This window comes from Paralichthys olivaceus, chromosome 17 (assembly GCF_024713975.1).
Source record: "Paralichthys olivaceus isolate ysfri-2021 chromosome 17, ASM2471397v2, whole genome shotgun sequence".
Taxonomy (NCBI): Eukaryota; Metazoa; Chordata; class Actinopteri; order Pleuronectiformes; family Paralichthyidae; genus Paralichthys; species Paralichthys olivaceus.
The window spans coordinates 12,905,404-12,928,032 of NC_091109.1; the positions used below are offsets into that span (position 1 = coordinate 12,905,404).

Sequence of the window (22,629 nt, forward strand, 5' to 3'; positions counted from 1 at the left end):
AGAACAGGTAAGAACAGACACCAACGTCTTCTATCAAAGAAACTGGAATTCTTCAACATGCATACTAAGATATTTTACCTTTGTTGTTGTCATCCTCACTATCAAGGCTCTCTGGTCCTCTGTGCTGAGGGCTGGATGGTGAGCTGTAGCTTTCTGATGATGTTTCACCAAACGTATCAGGACCAGAACCCCCATCTGCAACAACATCTGTGTGAAACAAATATCTGGTATGTATCTGTCTAACAGTATGGTTGTTTACATTAAGCAGAGCTACTGTTGTGCATGTGAGTTGTGTAAACAGTATGGAGCTGTGTGGTACAGGGTCTGAAATCACTGTGAATAGTACCAGCCTACAGGAGAGTTGTGTTCAGCCATATGTTTTGTTTATCTTACAACCTGTGTGTAATATAGACAAAGTACTTTACTGAAGGAACTTTCTGATTCTACAGTAAAATGTTAAACATGTTTTGTTTCATCTGATTAGTTCTGTGAAAGAGTTATTTGTTTTATTTGATTAGACAAGCAAAACCATTAATATAGACAAAGTACTTTACTTAAGGAACTTTCTGATTCTACAGTAAAATGTTAAACATGTTTTGTTTCATCTGATTAGTTCTGTGAAAGAGTTATTTGTTTTATTTGATTAGACAAGCAAAACCATTAATATAGACAAAGTACTTTACTTAAGGAACTTTCTGATTCTACAGGAAAATGTTAAACATGTTTTGTTTCATCTGATTAGTTCTGTGAAAGTTATTTAAAGTAAAGTAAAGTACTTTGTCTATACTAATCAAATAAAACAAATAGCTTTCACAGAACTAATCAGATGAAACAAAACATATTTAACATTTCACTGTAGAATCAGAAAGTTCCTTAAGTAAAGTACTTTGTTTTATTTGATTAGACAAGCAAAACCATTAATATAGACAAAGTACTTTACTTACGGAACTTTCTGATTCTACAATAAAATGTTAAACATGTTTTGTTTCATCTGATTAGTTCTGTGAAAGTTATTTAAAGTAAAGTACTTTGTCTATACTAATCAAATAAAACAAATAGCTTTCACAGAACTAATCAGATGAAACAAAACATATTTAACATTTCACTGTAGAATCAGAAAGTTCCTTAAGTAAAGTACTTTGTTTTATTTGATTAGACAAGCAAAACCATTAATACAGACAAAGTACTTTACTCAAGGAACTTTCTGATTCTACAATAAAATGTTAAACATGTTTTGTTTCATCTGATTAGTTCTGTGAAAGAGTTATTTGTTTTATTTGATTAGACAAGCAAAACCATTAATATAGACAAAGTACTTTACTTAAGGAACTTTCTGATTCTACAGTAAAATGTTAAACATGTTTTGTTTCATCTGATTAGTTCTGTGAAAGAGTTATTTGTTTTATTTGATTAGACAAGCAAAACCATTAATATAGACAAAGTACTTTACTTAAGGAACTTTCTGATTCTACAGTAAAATGTTAAACATGTTTTGTTTCATCTGATTAGTTCTGTGAAAGTTATTTAAAGTAAAGTAAAGTACTTTGTCTATACTAATCAAATAAAACAAATAGCTTTCACAGAACTAATCAGATGAAACAAAACATATTTAACATTTCACTGTAGAATCAGAAAGTTCCTTAAGTAAAGTACTTTGTTTTATTTGATTAGACAAGCAAAACCATTAATATAGACAAAGTACTTAAGGAACTTTCTGATTCTACAATAAAATGTTAAACATGTTTTGTTTCATCTGATTAGTTCTGTGAAAGAGTTATTTGTTTTATTTGATTAGACAAGCAAAACCATTAATATAGACAAAGTACTTTACTTAAGGAACTTTCTGATTCTACAGTAAAATGTTAAACATGTTTTGTTTCATCTGATTAGTTCTGTGAAAGTTATTTAAAGTAAAGTAAAGTACTTTGTCTATACTAATCAAATAAAACAAATAGCTTTCACAGAACTAATCAGATGAAACAAAACATATTTAACATTTCACTGTAGAATCAGAAAGTTCCTTAAGTAAAGTACTTTGTTTTATTTGATTAGACAAGCAAAACCATTAATATAGACAAAGTACTTAAGGAACTTTCTGATTCTACAATAAAATGTTAAACATGTTTTGTTTCATCTGATTAGTTCTGTGAAAGAGTTATTTGTTTTATTTGATTAGACAAGCAAAACCATTAATATAGACAAAGTACTTTACTTAAGGAACTTTCTGATTCTACAGGAAAATGTTAAACATGTTTTGTTTCATCTGATTAGTTCTGTGAAAGTTATTTAAAGTAAAGTAAAGTACTTTGTCTATACTAATCAAATAAAACAAATAGCTTTCACAGAACTAATCAGATGAAACAAAACATATTTAACATTTCACTGTAGAATCAGAAAGTTCCTTAAGTAAAGTACTTTGTTTTATTTGATTAGACAAGCAAAACCATTAATATAGACAAAGTACTTAAGGAACTTTCTGATTCTACAATAAAATGTTAAACATGTTTTGTTTCATCTGATTAGTTCTGTGAAAGAGTTATTTGTTTTATTTGATTAGACAAGCAAAACCATTAATACAGACAAAGTACTTTACTTAAGGAACTTTCTGATTCTACAGGAAAATGTTAAACATGTTTTGTTTCATCTGATTAGTTCTGTGAAAGTTATTTAAAGTAAAGTAAAGTACTTTGTCTATACTAATCAAATAAAACAAATAGCTTTCACAGAACTAATCAGATGAAACAAAACATATTTAACATTTCACTGTAGAATCAGAAAGTTCCTTAAGTAAAGTACTTTGTTTTATTTGATTAGACAAGCAAAACCATTAATATAGACAAAGTACTTTACTTAAGGAACTTTCTGATTCTACAGGAAAATGTTAAACATGTTTTGTTTCATCTGATTAGTTCTGTGAAAGAGTTATTTGTTTTATTTGATTAGACAAGCAAAACCATTAATATAGACAAAGTACTTTACTTAAGGAACTTTCTGATTCTACAGGAAAATGTTAAACATGTTTTGTTTCATCTGATTAGTTCTGTGAAAGTTATTTAAAGTAAAGTACTTTGTCTATACTAATCAAATAAAACAAATAGCTTTCACAGAACTAATCAGATGAAACAAAACATATTTAACATTTAACTGTAGAATCAGAAAGTTCCTTAAGTAAAGTACTTTGTTTTATTTGATTAGACAAGCAAAACCATTAATATAGACAAAGTACTTTACTTAAGGAACTTTCTGATTCTACAATAAAATGTTAAACATGTTTTGTTTCATCTGATTAGTTCTGTGAAAGAGTTATTTGTTTTATTTGATTAGACAAGCAAAACCATTAATACAGACAAAGTACTTTACTTAAGGAACTTTCTGATTCTACAGTAAAATGTTAAACATGTTTTGTTTCATCTGATTAGTTCTGTGAAAGAGTTATTTGTTTTATTTGATTAGACAAGCAAAACCATTAATATAGACAAAGTACTTTACTTAAGGAACTTTCTGATTCTACAGTAAAATGTTAAACATGTTTTGTTTCATCTGATTAGTTCTGTGAAAGAGTTATTTGTTTTATTTGATTAGACAAGCAAAACCATTAATATAGACAAAGTACTTTACTTAAGGAACTTTCTGATTCTACAGTAAAATGTTAAACATGTTTTGTTTCATCTGATTAGTTCTGTGAAAGTTATTTAAAGTAAAGTAAAGTACTTTGTCTATACTAATCAAATAAAACAAATAGCTTTCACAGAACTAATCAGATGAAACAAAAAATATTTAACATTTCACTGTAGAATCAGAAAGTTCCTAAAGTAAAGTACTTTGTTTTATTTGATTAGACAAGCAAAACCATTAATACAGACAAAGTACTTTACTTAAGGAACTTTCTGATTCTACAATAAAATGTTAAACATGTTTTGTTTCATCTGATTAGTTCTGTGAAAGAGTTATTTGTTTTATTTGATTAGACAAGCAAAACCATTAATATAGACAAAGTACTTTACTTAAGGAACTTTCTGATTCTACAGTAAAATGTTAAACATGTTTTGTTTCATCTGATTAGTTCTGTGAAAGTTATTTAAAGTAAAGTAAAGTACTTTGTCTATACTAATGGTTTTGCTTGTCTAATCAAATAAAACAAAGTACTTTACTTAAGGAACTTTCTGATTCTACAATAAAATGTTAAATATGTTTTGTTTCATCTGATTAGTTCTGTGAAAGTTATTTGTTTTATTTGATTAGACAAGCAAAACCATTAATATAGACAAAGTACTTTACTTAAGGAACTTTCTGATTCTACAGTAAAATGTTAAACATGTTTTGTTTCATCTGATTAGTTCTGTGAAAGTTATTTAAAGTAAAGTAAAGTACTTTGTCTATACTAATCAAATAAAACAAATAGCTTTCACAGAACTAATCAGATGAAACAAAACATATTTAACATTTCACTGTAGAATCAGAAAGTTCCTTAAGTAAAGTACTTTGTTTTATTTGATTAGACAAGCAAAACCATTAATACAGACAAAGTACTTTACTTAAGGAACTTTCTGATTCTACAGTAAACACAGTAATCTCTGTATTATTTGTATTTGGTGGATAGCCATCTATTAATTTATAAGCATTTAACGTTCAACTTCCTTTCTTTAACCCTTGAACCCCATTTTGTGAGCCAATATTATGTAATATTATTATCTGTGTGCACATTATGTATACATTATGGTAAATAAGTTCTAAGCAGTTCCTGTTTGCAATAGAAAAAGAGCCTGTTTGCAATGTGCAATTGGGGTATTGAGTTATATATATATATATATGAGGATATAAGAGGATTTATTCATGGTCTAAATATACTGTATGTGCATCAAATGTGTTTTCTGATTTGACTTAAAGTTAAAATGTCTTTCCTTCACTCAAAGGGAGTTGCCAGTCATTTCATATCTGTTTCACTCATTCACAACCACCCTGGAGCTACTTCCCCTGTCTTTTACATCCAAACATCATGACAGCAATACGGACACTCACCTTTCCTCTGAGGCGACTGAGCTGGCACCAAACTACCATTGGTCACAAAGGCAGCTCCTTTCCCCTTCCCCTTGTCCCTGAGGGAGAGAGAGGTGTAGGAACATCAGCAGAGATAGAAATGTGGAGTCAGTGACACCTAAACACATCAGTGCTGTGTTGTGCCATGGTCAAATCAAATACACAGTCACATGTCCATATAGATCACACATCTGATCAGATCTTAAAATGCAAAGGTGATTAACAGTTACTTTAAAACAATCCACTGCGATTGGCTTTAATTTGAAATATAATCTTTAGAATTTTAGTCATCACACGCCTGGATTTTAAGTTATCAGAGAGACTGCTGAGCAAACAGACTTAAATTAAAATAGTGAGTAGCTGATCTACCTGTCAGAGGGCACGACCCGGCTCTTGGTTTTAGTGACTGGGTGGCTTCTCTTGTCAGTGTCCTGGTGCTGTGAGGAAGAAAAACAAGTCAGAACATCAGCAGTCAGTTTTCTAAGAGCACCTCTCACATTTAGGTGATTTCCTGTCATTACAGAGTCACTACAAAGTTAGACAACAACTACTACTGGTCTCACACACACACACTCTCTCTTTCACACACAGAGAGAGTAGAGAGAGTAGAGAGAGAGACATCCTGTCATGTTTCTAAGATTTTAGTTGGACAATCAAAACATGTATTACTCTTGCTTTTACATTTAATACTTTTTATATAATCCTGCTGACAAATAGTTTAAATTCATGAAAAACGAAACAGGGTGATGTTTAAGTTATTCTAAGTAATAATTTGTACAATCGCAGAAAAGAATAGACTGAGTTGTGATGTTTAGAAGACACAGTCCAGCAGAACAGAGGGTCAGACATTTACTGCGTGTTAAGCCTCTGTTATGACAGTAACTGGAAGAGAGAGAGCTGTTGAGAGAGAGAGAGAGAGGATGTGCTTTGTCAGCAACGTGCTTTCTCCCCCCCTCACACACATACATGTAGTCTTGACCTATATCAGTGAGATTAGCGGTGAGTGAGTACTCCCATTCACGTGGCACTGTGTAAAACATTCGATGAATTGCATGCACACACACACACCTCACTGGTAAAAGGCAGACTAACTCTTACTGACCTTCATGTATCTACCATGTATAATGATTAACTACAGTTCGTGGAGTTGTCCTTAACTGTGAACTGTGCTGCTGAAGTTTACAGTTAAGTTAATGATAAACACAGCTACAAACCTCTGCCATACTCTGTGAGACAAGAAAAACATCTTGAACCAGAACAGCCTCCAACCCAACAATCACCTCCCACATAAAGCTCAAGTATACAGTATTTCATAATTAGTGGTGAGTAGTTTTCAGTTGTACAAGAAGCAGGCTTTGAACACTATGTAAAAATTATTCTCATCTATGGGAGGACATAATATTTGTCTTCTTATTTTCAAGAGACACCTGCATAGGTGACACAAGAGGTTGCCGACTCACAATCTGAAATTTTTGGAAGTTATATACCACCACCGCTTTCTTACTTCAAGTTGAGTAATCCTTAAACAACTAAAAACATGTTTCCTGTTAAGGAATAATCCATTCATAATTCTCTGTCTGGCAAGTGTAGTTTAAAGGTGATAGAAAAGTTACAGCAGAAACACTAGCTGTTGTGGTAGACTTTCCTCGCAGGCTTGAATTACAGAGATAGATTGTAATTAAGCTCCTTTAATCTTTAGCTTTACCTGGAATTCAGTTTACAAATGGAAAAGTCTGACTATTCTCACCTATTTCAAATAATATGTGGACAGCAGCTACAGTACAGCAGACGATAAACATTTTAGAATGGGTGGAGAAAAGCAAGTAGCAGTACCTTCACCTGTTCAGCCTCCTGACTGCTCCTCAGTGCACAGCTCTTCTTCCTCCTCTCAGCAGGACCATTGACCTCTGCAGTGTGCCCCCCTCTCCAACTGTCTCCCTGAGAGGCTTTGGCACTAGAGAGACTGATACAGAGGAAAGTCATTTCATTTGACGTCCTTTCACATGAGTATTTCATCATTCTCATCAATATTAAACTCTGAAATTATGAATTGATCCATATCTATCACAGTACTATCACTATACACAGTGGTATTACATTTCTAGTTGTTACATTCATGGTATTATTTTCTCATTGGGATGAAAACATTGCAGAAGCACAGATCAGATCATAGAGGCTCTACTCACCCTTGACTTGGGCTCTTGGTCCCATGCTTTTTCATGTGTCCCTGAACATACGACTCTAAATCTGAGAGACAAATCAAGAAAATGTCATTACAACCGATTTTCATCAAGAATCAAGGTACAGTATGTGATATTAAATGTTTTTCGTAGATGCTTTGACAAGAAAAATGACCAGGACTTCTTTTTATCATGAGCGCTGGCAAATTTGAACATATACATACAGATCACTCCTTTCTAAACTCTAACTATTAGCTGTTACTGCTTGCGACAATGCCACATAAAGTAGGGTTCACTTTATTAATAGGCCAGGTTATTCAAGTAAAGAACATTATTCAGTACTGCTCACATAAAAGGCTCACTTTGATTATTTTGTTGTTGTAGTAAAATGTAATTTAAAGCTTAAGGAAAAAGAATACAATTTTGTTTTATTTCCTTATCCCACACAAGCAGTACTAGTAATGAGTATAACACTAATCCAAAACACAAGATTTCCCCGCATGGACTGGGCACTGACCTATTCTGAAGTTTGAGCCCAGTCAGGGCTGTGACTGCTGGCGCTGAACTCAGTCCTGCACACGAGCAGGCAAATATAGCTTTGAAATATGAGGATTTGAAACACACTCGGCCTTTCTCAGCAACCTCCAAAAATAAATGCCAGTCAGCTTTTCGAGTTTAGTATTTAGCGTAAGCTGTGACTAGAGTGGCAGTGGTGGGGCTGTTCCTTTGTAAACACACTCAGGTCTGATTCACTGTTTATACAGGCTCCAGTGCATTTAATTCACACTACTCTTTGCTCTGCCAATACTGCTCCACACAGAGGAAAACAGAGGAAATAAGCTGTGATGGAATTTTACTTCCTCTCACCTTCTTCCTGACTGGAGGCATCGGAGCAGTCTCCTTGGTAGGCCTTTCCCAGCTGGCAGTTGCCTATAGAGAAAAAGATTTCTTGATTTATGTCCAGATCTAAAGGTATCACATATGGGAAATAATGATGAACCATCCATGGCACCACACCAACCACCTCCAAGGCACGATATCACAAATCTCTGATACCATAGCATATTTTTCATATGTGGTTTCATATCTGTGACTGAAACAATGATAGAATTGAAAAACTAAATTGTTCTTTGTTCTTATGTAAATAATTCTACCATGTGTGGTCTGACTGTAAAAACTTATTTTATCTCAATGCCCAGGCGCATTTCTAGAACTATTCAAGTCATGATGAAAGCATGTTTAATAATTGTGGAGTGACACTCCTTAAACAGAGCCTTTAATGCACATGTCTGACGACAAGACTGCAGTAATGTTCTTGCTCCTTTAAATACTGTGAATACAAGTATATTCACTGAACTTAAACATGAGGACTAAGAGAAATGGTTGTGATGTATCAAAGTACATTGAAAGTACACAGAGAAAATGAGTCTGTTCTGTAACAGGAGCACAGAAGTATGACTACGACTGCAAAAAGCAGATTAAATGTTAACCCATTCCAAAGGTATCATGTCATTCTTAGTTTGATACTCACATCTGCAAGTACTGGGTTTAGCAGAGTAAGTGGAGTCACAGTTGAAGAAGCTGCAGACCTTTCTGGTTTGTCTGAAGACTGGAGGAGCAGACAGGAACCTTTCCCTGGAAACACAAAGTCACACACTTCCTTATTCACATATATTTTATTCTGTATCTATAAGAAGAGATGAATTCTATGAAAAGACAGTTTCGTACTTCCATCACTGTGTGGCTATGATCAAACCATGACACCACACTGTAGTGCCTCACTGATAAAACAACAAACATGTGCTACCATCTGGAGCTGTCTTGTAACGACAATATGTTGCAGTTATACTAACATACTGTAGTTAAAATAATAGAACAAAAATCTTTCCCCTGTCAACAGTGGCGCCGAGACCCATAAAAGGCAAGAGACTCGCAAATACAAGCAGCAACAATGTTTGCAATGCAGCTGGATTTGGGGCTGAGTTACTGGTGAAAAGCCCGAGCTCCAAGTTTCCTTTCACACGAAATGAAACTGATGGACACAGTGCCGTGTGTGTGTGTGTGTGTGTCTGTGTGTGTGTGTGAGGAAAAAGGGTGTGGCTGGCTCTGAAAATGAGCCTTACCTCTTCACACCCATCCAACCCTGACATTTAAAGGTCCAGCGTGTAAGATTTAGGTGAAAGGGATCTATCAGCAGAAAGTGAATTTAAAATGATCTTTGTGATGTTTTCACTTGTGTGTTTCATCTAAATTACACATCACTGTTTTCTTTACCCTAGAATGGGCCATTTATATTTAAATACTTTATATTCACATCAGGTCTGGCTCCTCTCTATGGACACCTTTTGAGTTTTTACTACAACTGAAGGCTGCCACAGGTTCTCTGTCATGTTTGGAAGGTGAGGGTGCAGTGAGGGGTATTTAGCTGCAGGATGAATCTTCACCACAAGATGTCACTAAATTCTACACACTGAACCTTTAATGCCCCTCATGAGTAAATATCCACAAATATGATCAAACCAGTGATACTCGTCTGAACACTACAAACAAGAAATACTAACACAAGGTTTTCAAAATATGAAAAATATAGGATTAAATACAGAATGGAGTGCACACCTCCAATCAGTAGCTTGAATTCAATCAAGCAGCACCAAATTGCACACACTTATAGCAGTTCCCTTAATGTGCATGGGATTTTTATCAAGGTCCATGAATGATTTCCTGGGAAAACGATTCCAATTTTTAAAAAGGCAATATTTCACAATGCTCAAGAAAGTGAAATAAAGATTCCTGCACCAAAACTTTGTATGTATGACGAGCAGATGGACTACTGAAAATAAGATGCATCTGGGGAGGGTGTGAATTTGGATCATGTTGCCGAGGTGAGGGATGCAGCCGTGTTGAATCACTTTTCTGAATAACCACAGACTGTAGAGCTTCATCAATTACAATAAGTTATGATGTCATGTGACAACCAACAGCTCTTTCACATCAATGGTTATTGAAGATGTGACTTAACATCTTTGACTTGGATTTCTGCAGGTGAGAATACCAATTTAAATTCCGAAAGCGTGCGTGGTAATTTTTTCTTTACTGCACTGTGACACAGATTAAAATTGTTTTCCAGATTTATTACACACAGGAAATGACCCTGAGACAGACATTGACCTTTTTCCACTTGCAGGACTCAGACTGCAGCCTTGACCGAAGACAAGGCTGCAGTCTGTAACATTTTAATGTGTCAAAAAAGATTGAGATGCTATCTATCATGAACATTTCCCACATCGCAGATACTGATTCTCACTAAAGGAAACCATTGAGGTGATAGTCATTTTGAGAATGCTCAAAAATACTTCAGCTAATTATGTAAATATTAATGGGACAAGTGAAATGTACCTGAGGTTCTTCTCCACCTCTCTGCTCTCATACTGGTCGCCCTGGTTCAGAAGCCTCAGGATGCTCTTCTCAAAAGACTCAGTGCACTGATCCTTAGGAAGCTGCAGAGATAGAAGAAAGGTAAACAACAGGCAAGATTCACTGAGAAACAGGTTTGTGCAAATAAAGCAATCATCCCCTGCATGTTTACAACTGCAAGTTGTCTGTTAACATGTCTCATCTGCTATGAAATGCAAGTATAAAGTGGAGAAACAGTTAAGATTTTTTTCTTGTTTACTTCCAAGTAAATCATCTTGTTCTAATCATGTTATTCTGTACCTGAAAGTTATGTTTGTAGAAAAGGTTGACATCACCCTTTATTTCTTGCCTATCGTTCCACACTAAAAGCTTACTTAAGGCTTTTAAGTCAATGCTAATGAAGTGTGGCTGGTAAGGAACTGGAGTTTTCCATTTCTGCAGGACTCATAACTTGGCAATTTTGTTATTGCAATTGAAAGGTGTTAAAAAAAACTATATCTTCAACAAAAGTGCACATTTTACCTTAAGAAGGAAGTTTTCCAGTTCCAGGTGGGTTTTGGTCACACGGGTCGAAGAAGAGTCTGACCACTTCACCTGAAACACAGCAGAGAACGACCTCCATCACTACATGGACTACGGTGAGAAAGCTTGACGATGATCCATATTTGGGATCAAATTGTTTAAGACCAAAAATCAAGTTGACAAAAATACAAACTGGTCACATTAACTACCTATGGTAGTTTCCCCTTACTATTGTTGAGGGTTAAGGACAAAGGATGCCCTATGAGACAAATTGTAAATATGGGTTGTACAAATAAATTTTGATTAATCAATGAACACTCATGGTGTCTCCTGAATCCCGAACTCTGACAGACACACTGATAAGTGTGAATCAAAGTGACAGAGGCCAGAACATGAGCAGTGCCTGTCTCTGCTCTGTAAATCTTATCCAACTGAGAAAAGGAGAGCGAGAAGCTGCAGTCCTTCTGTAGGGGCTGTCCACAGTGTGGGTGTGGGACAGGGCCAGATAAGCCCCCAGGGACAGTTCTAAATAGCAAACTTTGACTTATCACGTAACAACTATGGGGACACACGTCTCAACACCAGCTGGTAATATTTTCTTATGACAAGTCAAGACGTCAGTGAGAATATCTTTTCTAAACTGGATTTGTTTTGATTATTTTAGTGTAGATAATGAATTCAGTTCCCGTTAATGACCACAGAACCACAGACAGTGAAAGTTTGGTTTGGAATCCAGTACAGTGTGGTAACAGAGTAAGACTAATGGTCTGTTGGCTGATTCTGGTATTCAGTGTTCCCAGTAAAACAGCACATAAATTTAAGATAAGTGTGTAGATGTTGACGAGAGGGGAAATATCAATCCATATAAGTTTCTGGAAAATATGGATAACACACTGAGTGAAATGAATTTACTGTCAGTACTAGCAACAGTCCAGCGCAACATATACATCATACATGCTACAAAGTGCAATGAAGGTATTTACTGCTGTAGCATCCCTGTGATACAATAAGCTGCTTATGTGTGTGGAATGTAATATGAGGGTTTGTGCACTAGTTTGTGTTTGAGGTGAATTGATGAGGCATTACTGTTCTACTTGGTTAGTTGTAGTCGGTCATGCAAGTTAAACACAGATATAGATAAGAGTCCATTCTCTACACAGATACTGCTGCACAATCCCTTTTTTTCTTAGCGTGTCCAGTTACCAACTCAGCTAAAGATGCAACAATTTGGTAAATTAACTTTTATGAGGGAAAATGAAACAAGATTTTCACGTCATAAATCAAACCCCCACAATCCTCTTTCCTCAGAGGGTTAATGGGTGATACGCACATACAGTACACACGCACGCACACATATATTTCTGATGATACACATCTAAAGATCTACAACCCCACAGAAGTATAAATGTTTTAACAACAGAAACATTCATCTACCTAATAGAGATCAAAAAGACACTACCACTACCACTTCCCAGTAATTAAAAACGTAACTATCTGTAATGGATATTAATTATGCTACATGATGGAATCATTGCATGCCTATTTAGCTCATGCTTGCAGATATGAACACGTGAGAATGAGTGTGATGGGTCTTTGCTCGTGGATCAGTGTCCAGATGGAGAGCTGAATGCTGCTGGCTTCAGGATAAAAGCTCAGTCAAGCCAACAGGACGGTTAGTGTCTCATCTCCATCTGTCTTAGCGAATCTCTCTTTCTGTAAGCGAGCACTAAATATGCTTATTAAATACTGTGAATTTGTGTTGAGACAAAATTCATGTTTGAACCGATAAGGTCAACAGTAGTGATGAGCTGCCACAAGATTGGCACAACATTCAGTCACTGTAGAATTGGACACTCGGTTTAGCTGAGTTCACTGCCAACTGGGGCAAAGAAACTATAAAAGATAATAATGTGTAATCTAAAAATAAAGACACACGCAGAACCTGCAGTTTTTTTCCCCACATGGCCAAGTGTGATTTGGCTGCGACAAAATACATGGCAGCTACCTCCTGCTCGAACTAGCTAATAATGGTACCACAATGAGATTTTTAAAAAGCCTCATTTCCAGACTAGCACTAAAGTAACAAGCAGAACAAAACAACCAAGATGACAATGACTTGTGCATAAGGTGAGTCTTTTTTTTTTTTCACCTGACAGTGAGGAGATAGAAGTATGAATTGTTGTCAAGTAAATAACACATCCTGACACACACTGCTCATTTAGCAAAAAAATACTACGAACAACCAACCCAACAACTAACAATTTTTAAATGGGGCACCAGCAGGAGCAAGTGTGGTGCACTGTTTAACCATTCAAGGGTCTGTACATATATTTTGCACATCAGTGTTGGGTTGAATGTGGTTTGTGAGAATCTCCCTGAGTCTCTTTAAAGTTTATTCAATTAAATCAGCTTGTGGTTTTTCCAAAAAACTATTATTGTTACACTCTACTGTTAATATAACTGTTTCATTTTTCAAATGCAGCAAAATGGCCACCGACCAAAGCTAAGAGCGCACATGCAGGAAGCTGTTAGCAGTAGAGCAGAACGCAAGCATGTGTGTGTACACTTGTACTTATGGCTTTGTGAGGACAATTTTCAGAGAAAAAAACCTGACTGAGTGAGGACATTTTGGGAAAATGAAAACATTCTGCCTGGTTATGACTTCTTCAATGGGATGTCTGAGGTTTAAGACTTGCTTTTAGGGTTAAGGTCACAAGTTTAAGGTAGCGTTAGAGTTATGCATCTAGTTGTGATGGTTGAGGTTAGGGTAAGGGGCTACGGAATGTATAATGCCAACGAGTTTTCTCAATAAGATAACAGAATGTGAGAGAGTGTGTGTGTGTGTGTGTGTGCGCACACACACTACAGGAAACACTAGACATAACTACGATAATCAGGGTCAAGTCTTAGTGAACTTGAGATTACATAGATAAAAATGTCAAATCACACTTAGACAAGACATTTTAAGCTGTAGCAGAGCATTGTGTGTGTGTGTGTGTGTGTGTGTGTGTGTGTGTGTGTGTGTGTGTGTGTGTGTGTGTGTGTGTGTGTGTGTGTGTGTGTGTGTGTGTGTGTGTGTGTGTGTGTGTGTGTGTGTGTGTGTGTGGTGGTATTACCTACCTCAAATTTGTATTCCTTGTCTATTCTGGTCCGAGAGATGCCCCTGAGCACAATCCCCTCTATATGCACCGCTGCAAAGACAACAACAGAAATCCTTAATGAACTATGAGGAGTTTGTGATCTTACTGGGATTAGGCATCTACTAACAAACACTGGTGTGTGTCGACTGAAAGCCTATTTAAATATTTAGGCCCATACAATGATCTGTGATATTATAGTACATGCTATGAATTAATCAGTACTTTCCACTGTGTATGTCCACCTACAGCCCTAACCTGGAAACCACACCAATCATATTCACTTTTGTGGATTGGTCTGGCTGTCCTCCCTATCAGATCATTTCCTTTCATACTGAAACTGGTCAGGCCAATCAAAAACATTATACGGTAACCAAAAAAACAGCCCCTTATAACATGAGGCTGGTTTCTGACAGAGCAGTGCTGCTCAATTATTTTTATAAACAACCAAGATTGCTGCTGCTGCTGGGGAGAGGTCTGTTGAATGTGCTATACCACAGTATTAATTGAACTGGAATAATCATGATGTGAGAAGCACAAACAGCTGCAGGTAAGTGTTTCCAGACATTTGTCTGTTCCTCTGTGCTGCATCACACATTTCATTGCTCTTTTCTATTCAGAGGCATTTTGGACGGAGATCTTTGAGCTGGGAGGTTTCAGACCCATTCACAAATGTGAATGTGTCTAGCATCACCAGATATTTAGAGAAAAACATGAAGGGAAACACAGAGAACATTACAGGCCCAAAATAAATAAGATTATTGTAATCTTACAATAGTTAGAAATTCCCATGCTTCATTAATCTGAGTTATTTGACCCTTGTTCGAAAAAAAATATTTTGGTAGATAAAATCAAGGCGGCGGAAGAAACTGGAAGCACAACTTAAGTTCCGTGTTACACTTGTGTCAGGTTAGTAATTATTGTTATATATGCACTGTTTCTATTCACCTTCTCTTTGTGCCACCCAGCGGCTGGAGCGTCGGCTCTGACACGGAGGATGTGAAGCAGTACACTCTCCCAAACCCAGTGCTGGGGGGGGCAGGAAATCCACTTTCTGACCTTTCAGCTCCTAGAAACAAACAAACAAAAAGAAAGTTAGTTACTGCGTCACACTGGTTTGTTCTCATTGTCCTGCTGTATTTTGAGCTTATAACCTGTAGTTTTCTTTCACTGTGAATAGTTTCATGTAAATGTGAAACTACAGGGTTATGTAGTTACTCATGAAACACACTCACAAAGGCCTCATACCTGTGGTAATTCATTCACGTTAAGTTATGTAGTTTGATGATTAAATAACAGGTCAGTGCCTCCGAAATCATGTTAGAGAGAAACAGTAGAGTCATCACTAGTTTGTCCTTTATGGAAATGAGAAAATAGAACTTTTATCTGATATCTTCTATTGTACATTATTCAGATTCACCAAAAGCTCTGGTGTAAACACTGACTAAAACCTAAATTTAAACCCCATAACTTCAGCTAAATATATATAGTAGCTATGCATTAAATGTTGATTGGCTTAAGACAGTGAACAACATGTGTGCAATAAAAATACCATAGAAAAATATGCAATACAATAACCAATGTGCAATAATCACTGTGAATCTTTGTATCAGGTATCTTTGCATATTGTTTACATTTTTCCTTATATATATATACACACACACACACACATATGTGCTGATATATATATACATACATATGTATATTTTTATTCTTATTTTATTCTATATTTTTATTTGTCTCTATCCTGATGCCCTTCTGCTGCTGTAATGTTGAAATTTCCCCAGTGTGGGATGAATAAAGTCGATCTTATCTTATCTTAAGTGATAACAGCCGAGCTCCAAACTAGCCAAACTAAAGCAAAATAGTCCAACAATCAAAAAGGGAGGGATCAGACATTATGTCAGCACAAGGACCACACACCAGTTAGCTGGGTTTGTTTCTAACCGATCTCTCACTCACTGCCCCTCTCCCCCTTCTGTGTTTAAAAAAAAAAAAAAAAAAAAATCAGACAGTGCCACAGTCCAGACACAGTGCAGTCCTCTAAAAATGGAAAGGGTTATTTTATTAAGAGGCGAGCATCTTCACCAGGCCCGGACCTGACTCATGATAAGGATGTCAACCTCACAGAGTCATCTAGAACAGACAGCCTCGCAGACTTCATTAAAGGTACGCTCGCTGTGTTAAAGCAGCGCTCTACTGGTTTAGCACTGCACTGTAACACTGATGCACTAACTAAGAAAAAAACATTACATTTGATACACCCTTGTTTATTTTAGCACCTGCACCCACCCTCACAGTTTAGTGTGTTATGTTAGTAGTGCTAATGTAGCATAGAGCCTCAGGCAGAGATGAGGAGCAGGATACAGAGGTCTGGTATGCTCACTTCTTCTATTTTTACCATGTCTTCAGCCACAACCCACCCTGACACGAGTGAAATCGCTTCAGACAATTTAGGCAGCACCCTCTGGAGGAACAACAAACTTAAAACATATGCGGTAGTTTGAAACAAACTCTGATGAGTAAAAAAGGTGAAGCTCCTCTTTTATTCGCACACTTAACAAAAATGGTTAAAGTAGTCTGTCTGCTACCAAAACTGACATTTCTGGTTATATTTAAACATGGCATCATGTGTGGTGCTGCCACACACAAGGATAAACTGCTTCTGACACCTGATCAGTGGGCATCAAGCATTAATTATTTATCAGGCAGAAACAACAATCTCTTATTGACATTTAATTGTTTTTAATCATTGCTTTTTTTCTGTGAGACCTCTGATAGACTTATTGACAATAGACTGAAAATTCATTTCCAGTCATTGATTAGCTGACAAGAGCATCCCTAATGTAAACTGCCACATGCACGTGTGAGATGAGACAGCAAGACATTCACACAAATGAAGGTTCATTTACAGTGGTCGACCCACAAGGCTGATGGGAAACTCTGTCTGACGTGACTTCAGATTAGGGATTTTTCCTTTAATACGTATATACACAGTCATGTGAAGAAAACAAAGTACAGCCCATGGAAATTTACTTTCTTTTAAGGTTTGCGAAAAAATTGAAACCGCTCTTTCGTGCAAAGTTGCATCAGATGTGTGATCCATGAGGGGATTCTTGCCTATTTTTACAGGATTCAAATCTTGGTTTGTGTTGGGATGAGTTTCAGTTCCTAGGAAGCTGTAAATACTCTGCGCCAAATACATCTCCTACAACTCTAACTGTGATGCATCTGTCCAGAGCGTATTATTCCATAAGGCTGGGTCTTCACAGATATGTTCACTGGCACACTTTAGTCATTGTCTAATATTTTTCTTGGACAGAAATGTTTTTTTTTCCAGGGGCCTCCCATACAGGTCAATTTTGTTGTCAAATTAGATGCATGTACTTTAACACTAACAGTTACAAGAGTTAGATGAAGACCCTGTGATTAAAGTTGTGGTTCTTGGAGTTTTTTCTTTGCATCTAATTGCTTTTGGGCTGAATTAACCAGGGTGGCCAGTACTGGACAAATTGGCAGTTTTTGAAATCTATGCCAGTTATCATTACAGTGGAATGATTTAAATTTCAAATAGTTTGAAGATCTCTTTTACTTCTTTTGCCAGACTCACAGGCAACAACAGTTTTTTCGTTTAAACCCAGGAGAGCATTTCAGATCTTGATGATGACACCACACACTTCGAGAGCAAAGAGAACACCTGGGTCTAGATGTCAGAGGAATAAGACACGCTCCACCTGCCCTCCCTGAAGAGATGGTAATCACTGGTACCTAATCTGAGGTGTTAAAAGTAAATAATTTGTATTATTTTATTATATTTGTTCTAGAACCTGTATATAAAGGCTCTAAATCAAAAAGGATAAAACGGATACTTGTTTAGATATATTGAGAAAGACAATAAATCCATATGGAGAAATTGTTTTTTCACATGACTGTACGCTTCAAAAATGCTGAAACAATTCATCAATCAACAGAGCTTTACCATTATTATTAGACAGTCTTTGGGAAGAAACCCTGAGCTCCACTGACTCAACAAGACACCATTGCCTAAAAGACATATACAGTAGCTTTGTGTTTTCCACAGCCTGGAGGGTTCCATTTCAAGCAAGCAAGACAGTGGTTCTTTCCCCTGTTAAATCCCCCGAGCCCAGGGGGAGGAAAAGTTTAAATTAGTTTGGAACCAGATGGAATAAAAACTAGCTGACTGCTGACCGTTGTCGATAATGGTCCATGACTCAAAGGAATGCAGAGGTTGACTGATGGAGACAGAGAGAAATATTGCATAGACACTGCACCCCCCCCATCAATAATTTTTAAAATATCAACTATATGTAAAGCTGTTCCATCTCTCTCTTCCTCTCATTCCTTTTCTCTCAAACCAACCACTCAAGGCAGGAAGCCGCCCACCCTCAGTCCACTTCTGTCTGAGGTATATTTTTCTCTCCACTGTCAACAGGTGCTTGTTCATGGTGGGAACTGATTTCTTTATATTGTAAGATCTTCACCTTATTCTGAGAAATGCCTTGAGGTAATGTATGTTATGACAAAGTGCAATGTAAATAAAACTGAACTGTATTGAATCAGGTGAGGTGAAGTGTTTGCTCATTACACACCATAGGGATGAGCGCCCCTGTTATATAAATAAAGTCGCACATGTGCTCCAGGGCTCAGGCAGGTCTTTCAGTATGTGCTCTGATTTTTGGTTTCATTGAAGGCTCTAATGGTGCCCGGCAGTTTAACTGACAAAATGGTTGCTGTGTAAAATGCAGGCAAAAGCTCTGATCATTTTGGCAATAAACATTTTTAACCTCCGCCTTGGAGATCGTGTTTTCATCCCTGTCCGCTTTGTTGGTTGGTTGGTTGGTTTGTAAGACAGACAATACAAAAACCTCTTCACAGTGTACCACAAAACTTGGTGGAAGGATGTGGTATGTGTCATGGAAGGACCCACTAAATCTTAGTGTGGTGTTTTATCACACTGCTGAAGAGGGACATTTTCAATGATTTCCCAGAAAACATGAAATGGTTCTTGATTAAAATGAAACAAACATATTTAGGGGGTTTAATTCTGAGTGTGTGCAACGTGGTGCAGATTGATTGGATTTAAGAGGACAATCGGCCTTGGTTGGTCTGATCTACTTTGTGCCATGCTGGTTACCATTAAAATACAAGTACTATAAGGATCACACCAATATACCAAACTGGAAACCAGCTAAGTTATGTGACATGACTTCTCCTGCAGACACGGTGAGAAAGATGAGCTGCTGTCCTGTTTGGTGGAAGTGAAAACCTATAGACACCCGGTGTCATGTTCAAAAGCTACAAGTGAAACAGTACCACGTCAAACACCCACTGTGGCTCAGTTACATCACAGATCAGCTGTGGAGGAGCAATCTGGAGAAACTGGATAACGAATGATCACTACAACAATAATATTAATGACAGTGCTCTGCTTCCAGGAGGCTGGTTACTGACTTTAACTACAGGGGGGTTAACAAAGGTAACAGCAGCAAGTATTGATCCACAACCCAGACAAATAGGAAGCTACATAATGGCTCCGAGGCAACGTAGCTATACCCCATGTATTTGAACATGGCTGGAGTCAGTGGTTGGAACCACAGAGCTACCACCAGCTTAGATGTTAGCTAAATCAGCTAGCGTGCACCACAGCTCATGCTAATCAAGACCTTTCCGAAGTACTTAGCATTAGCTATTATCATCTGATTAGCTATACGTGTGGAATTTGCTTATAATCCCCCCCCCATAGCCAGCTATGCTACAGAGGGACTCGAGCAGAAGTTAAAACGTGTTAAGCTAGCTCAGCGTTACAAACGACAGGCTTGTGTAAGTGTTGGTGAAGTTACCGTTGTCTGGGCGTTGATTCTCAGTTGACTCTGGCGTCTCTCCTCTATAGCCAGCTCGATTTTGTCCAGCTGGCCCCGGACGGTCTCCCGCTGGTGGAAATGGAAAGCTGGGTGCAGAGAGGCCATGGTGAAGAGCAGCGCCAACTGCTCCAGAGGTCCCGCCGCCGTCTCGTTGGCGGAGAAGCCGCAGGTCTGCTCCGAGCGCCCGTACACTCCCCCGTCCTGACACGGCGGGTGGACCGGGCGGTGGTGGTGGTGGTGAGGACCCCTGAACGGAAGATGGGAGTAGTCATAGTTTTTGTAGAACAGGGCCGGGTCTACATGGCTCAGAATCCCGAAGAGTATTCCAGCACATTCCCTGCTGTCGGACCCGAGGAGGGACAGGCAGACCAGGAGTTTGGAGCGGACCACCGGGTCAATCACGTCCGTCAAAACGCCCAGATCGCCCGGACTGTTAGCCCGGAACTCGAAGTCCCGTAAAACATGATAATCTTTCCTGGCGAGGTCCTCCAGATAAGATCCCAAAAAACGGAGCTCCAGGGGTTGGCACATATGTAGGAGCCCGCACATGAACTCGACGCGCTTGGCCGGGTTTAAATGCAGGCCGAACCACTCGTAGACGGTCTCCTTGTCCAGCTGGGACGGAGACCCGTGAGCTCCCGGCGACTCCTCCAGCCCGAAGGACGCCGAGGAGGGAGATGCCGCCCCGGGGAAATGTTGGTGCGCCGACCGATCCAATGAGTCGTCCTCGACCGCCTCGTCCTCTCCTTCCTCGGCCGTTTTCATCGGTAGTTTCATTTTCAGCATTATCAGCGGCGCAGGGGGAGCTTCACAGAGTAAACAACAGATCAATCTTCATTATTCACAACTCACACGGGGTGGTGACGCTGGAGAGAGGCGCGGACAGGCGGAGGTTTGCGGGGTTTTCACGGGTTATTGAACATCTGACGCGGCGTCGGTGCTGGACCTGCTTTCCCCGATCACTCGTTCTTCTTCTACTCCTCATTTCCGGCGGAGTGGCTATGCGCGGTTAGCGCTCTACCGCCACCGCGTGGCTGTTGGTGGAGTTTCTGGAAACCCGGAGTAGGCTTTTTTTATCAATTAAACCAATTAAGATGCAGGATGCAAATGTCCGCGTCTTTGATTGTTGGTGGATCCTGATCGTGGAATATGATTACAACAAGACTGCTTGACCTACAATGCACACACCCTACCATTACTGACTCCCTCCCATACTTCTTGATTCTTGTTCTGATTTCAAAAATCAGTTAGATGCTGCTGTAACAAGAAGAGCTGCTAACATTTCCACTGTTTTAATGTTGGTGACAATGTTGAACATTGACAATAAAGGATTCTGATTCTGAATAACTCCTCAATTCATTTCTCATTGCTGCTCCCTTCATCTCTATCAGACTTTTCATATGTACAAATACTTGAAACAGCGACACACTTTTCCATTATGTTACAAATTGTTTCTTCCAATCAGTTTTGTAAATACTGTTATTTCGCTGATGTTGTACAGTTACACGCGGCATCTATTGCACTTCCGTCTGTCCTGGGAGAGGGATCCCTCACATGTCTCTCTCTGAGGTTTCTGATTTTTTCCCCCTGTTAATAGGGTATTTTTGTATTTTTTCCTTACTTTTGTTCAGGTTTAGGATAGAGGATGCTGCACCTTGTTAAAGCCCTATAAGACAAACTGTGATTTGTGAATATGGGCCATACAATCAAATTTGATGGATTGTTTATTTGATACAAAGACAGATAACTGGTGACTGCTTTTGAAGGCTATTTTTTTCTGACATTTAACAATGCAGTGACTTTTACAAGATGAAACTATGTGTCCTAAACCAGAAACCTGTGTCTTATCCCTGGACTATATTGAAAACCATCCAATGACACGCCTCCATCATTTCCACTTCATTCTGCTCTTGGACGTACGGTAAATAGAATGGAAGAGAAAGTCATTTCAGTCTTGACTCAAGGAACAACATAACTCTGAAATGCCAAGACACACAGAAAGACAGAGAGAGAGAGAGACCGGTGCTATTCAAATAAAATATGATTGATTGATTTAAAGAGGGAATGAAGATTAATATAATTCTAGAAATCTGTTTTGTCTACTGTACTTCAGCCTTGTGGTCAGTAAATAACTCACTATGCTTCTTCTGTAGTCACTGATATCACATTATTTAAACATTTGCACAATTAACTGTTTATTATATGCAGGTATATTCACCTTGACCTCCAATCACTTTCACATAAATGTCTTTTTTCTTTTTTGTATATGATTTTTTAAATATTTTCCTCTCTTAGCTCAGTGTTTTAGTCTTTTTCTATCCCAGATGCACAGATTTATTTGTGTTGCATGGTTCCTCGGCTGCTGTGAACTTACTGACCCTAACAGCATTGTGTAGACCGTTAACCCAATTCCTCTGGGTTCTTCCTGTATGTACACTACACACACACAACAGTTTA

General features: G+C 37.8%; 1 protein-coding gene across 4 annotated transcripts in view; it reads right to left on the reverse strand.

The window, feature by feature from the left end:
- zcchc2 (zinc finger, CCHC domain containing 2) overlaps positions 1 to 21,150 on the reverse strand; it is a 27,290-nt gene extending 6,140 nt beyond the window's left edge. Inside the window, exons 1-12 of one of the 4 annotated variants that reach the window (XM_069512486.1) lie at positions 20,152 to 21,150; positions 15,239 to 15,359; positions 14,274 to 14,344; positions 11,154 to 11,225; positions 10,614 to 10,714; positions 8,749 to 8,852; positions 8,085 to 8,147; positions 7,224 to 7,284; positions 6,871 to 7,000; positions 5,407 to 5,474; positions 5,020 to 5,096; positions 79 to 195 (exon numbers count right to left, since the gene is read on the reverse strand). In XM_069512486.1, coding sequence (XP_069368587.1) covers positions 79 to 195; positions 5,020 to 5,096; positions 5,407 to 5,474; positions 6,871 to 7,000; positions 7,224 to 7,284; positions 8,085 to 8,147; positions 8,749 to 8,852; positions 10,614 to 10,714; positions 11,154 to 11,225; positions 14,274 to 14,344; positions 15,239 to 15,359; positions 20,152 to 20,958 — 1,792 coding nt within the window. In that variant the 5' untranslated portion in view covers positions 20,959 to 21,150. Of the gene's footprint in view, positions 1 to 78; positions 208 to 5,019; positions 5,097 to 5,406; positions 5,475 to 6,870; positions 7,001 to 7,223; positions 7,285 to 8,084; positions 8,148 to 8,748; positions 8,853 to 10,613; positions 10,715 to 11,153; positions 11,226 to 14,273; positions 14,345 to 15,238; positions 15,360 to 20,151 lie in introns of all 4 variants that reach the window. The other 3 variants (XM_069512485.1, XM_069512484.1, XM_069512483.1) reach the window with 3 other exon arrangements.
- Positions 21,151 to 22,629: the final 1,479 nt, after the last annotated feature.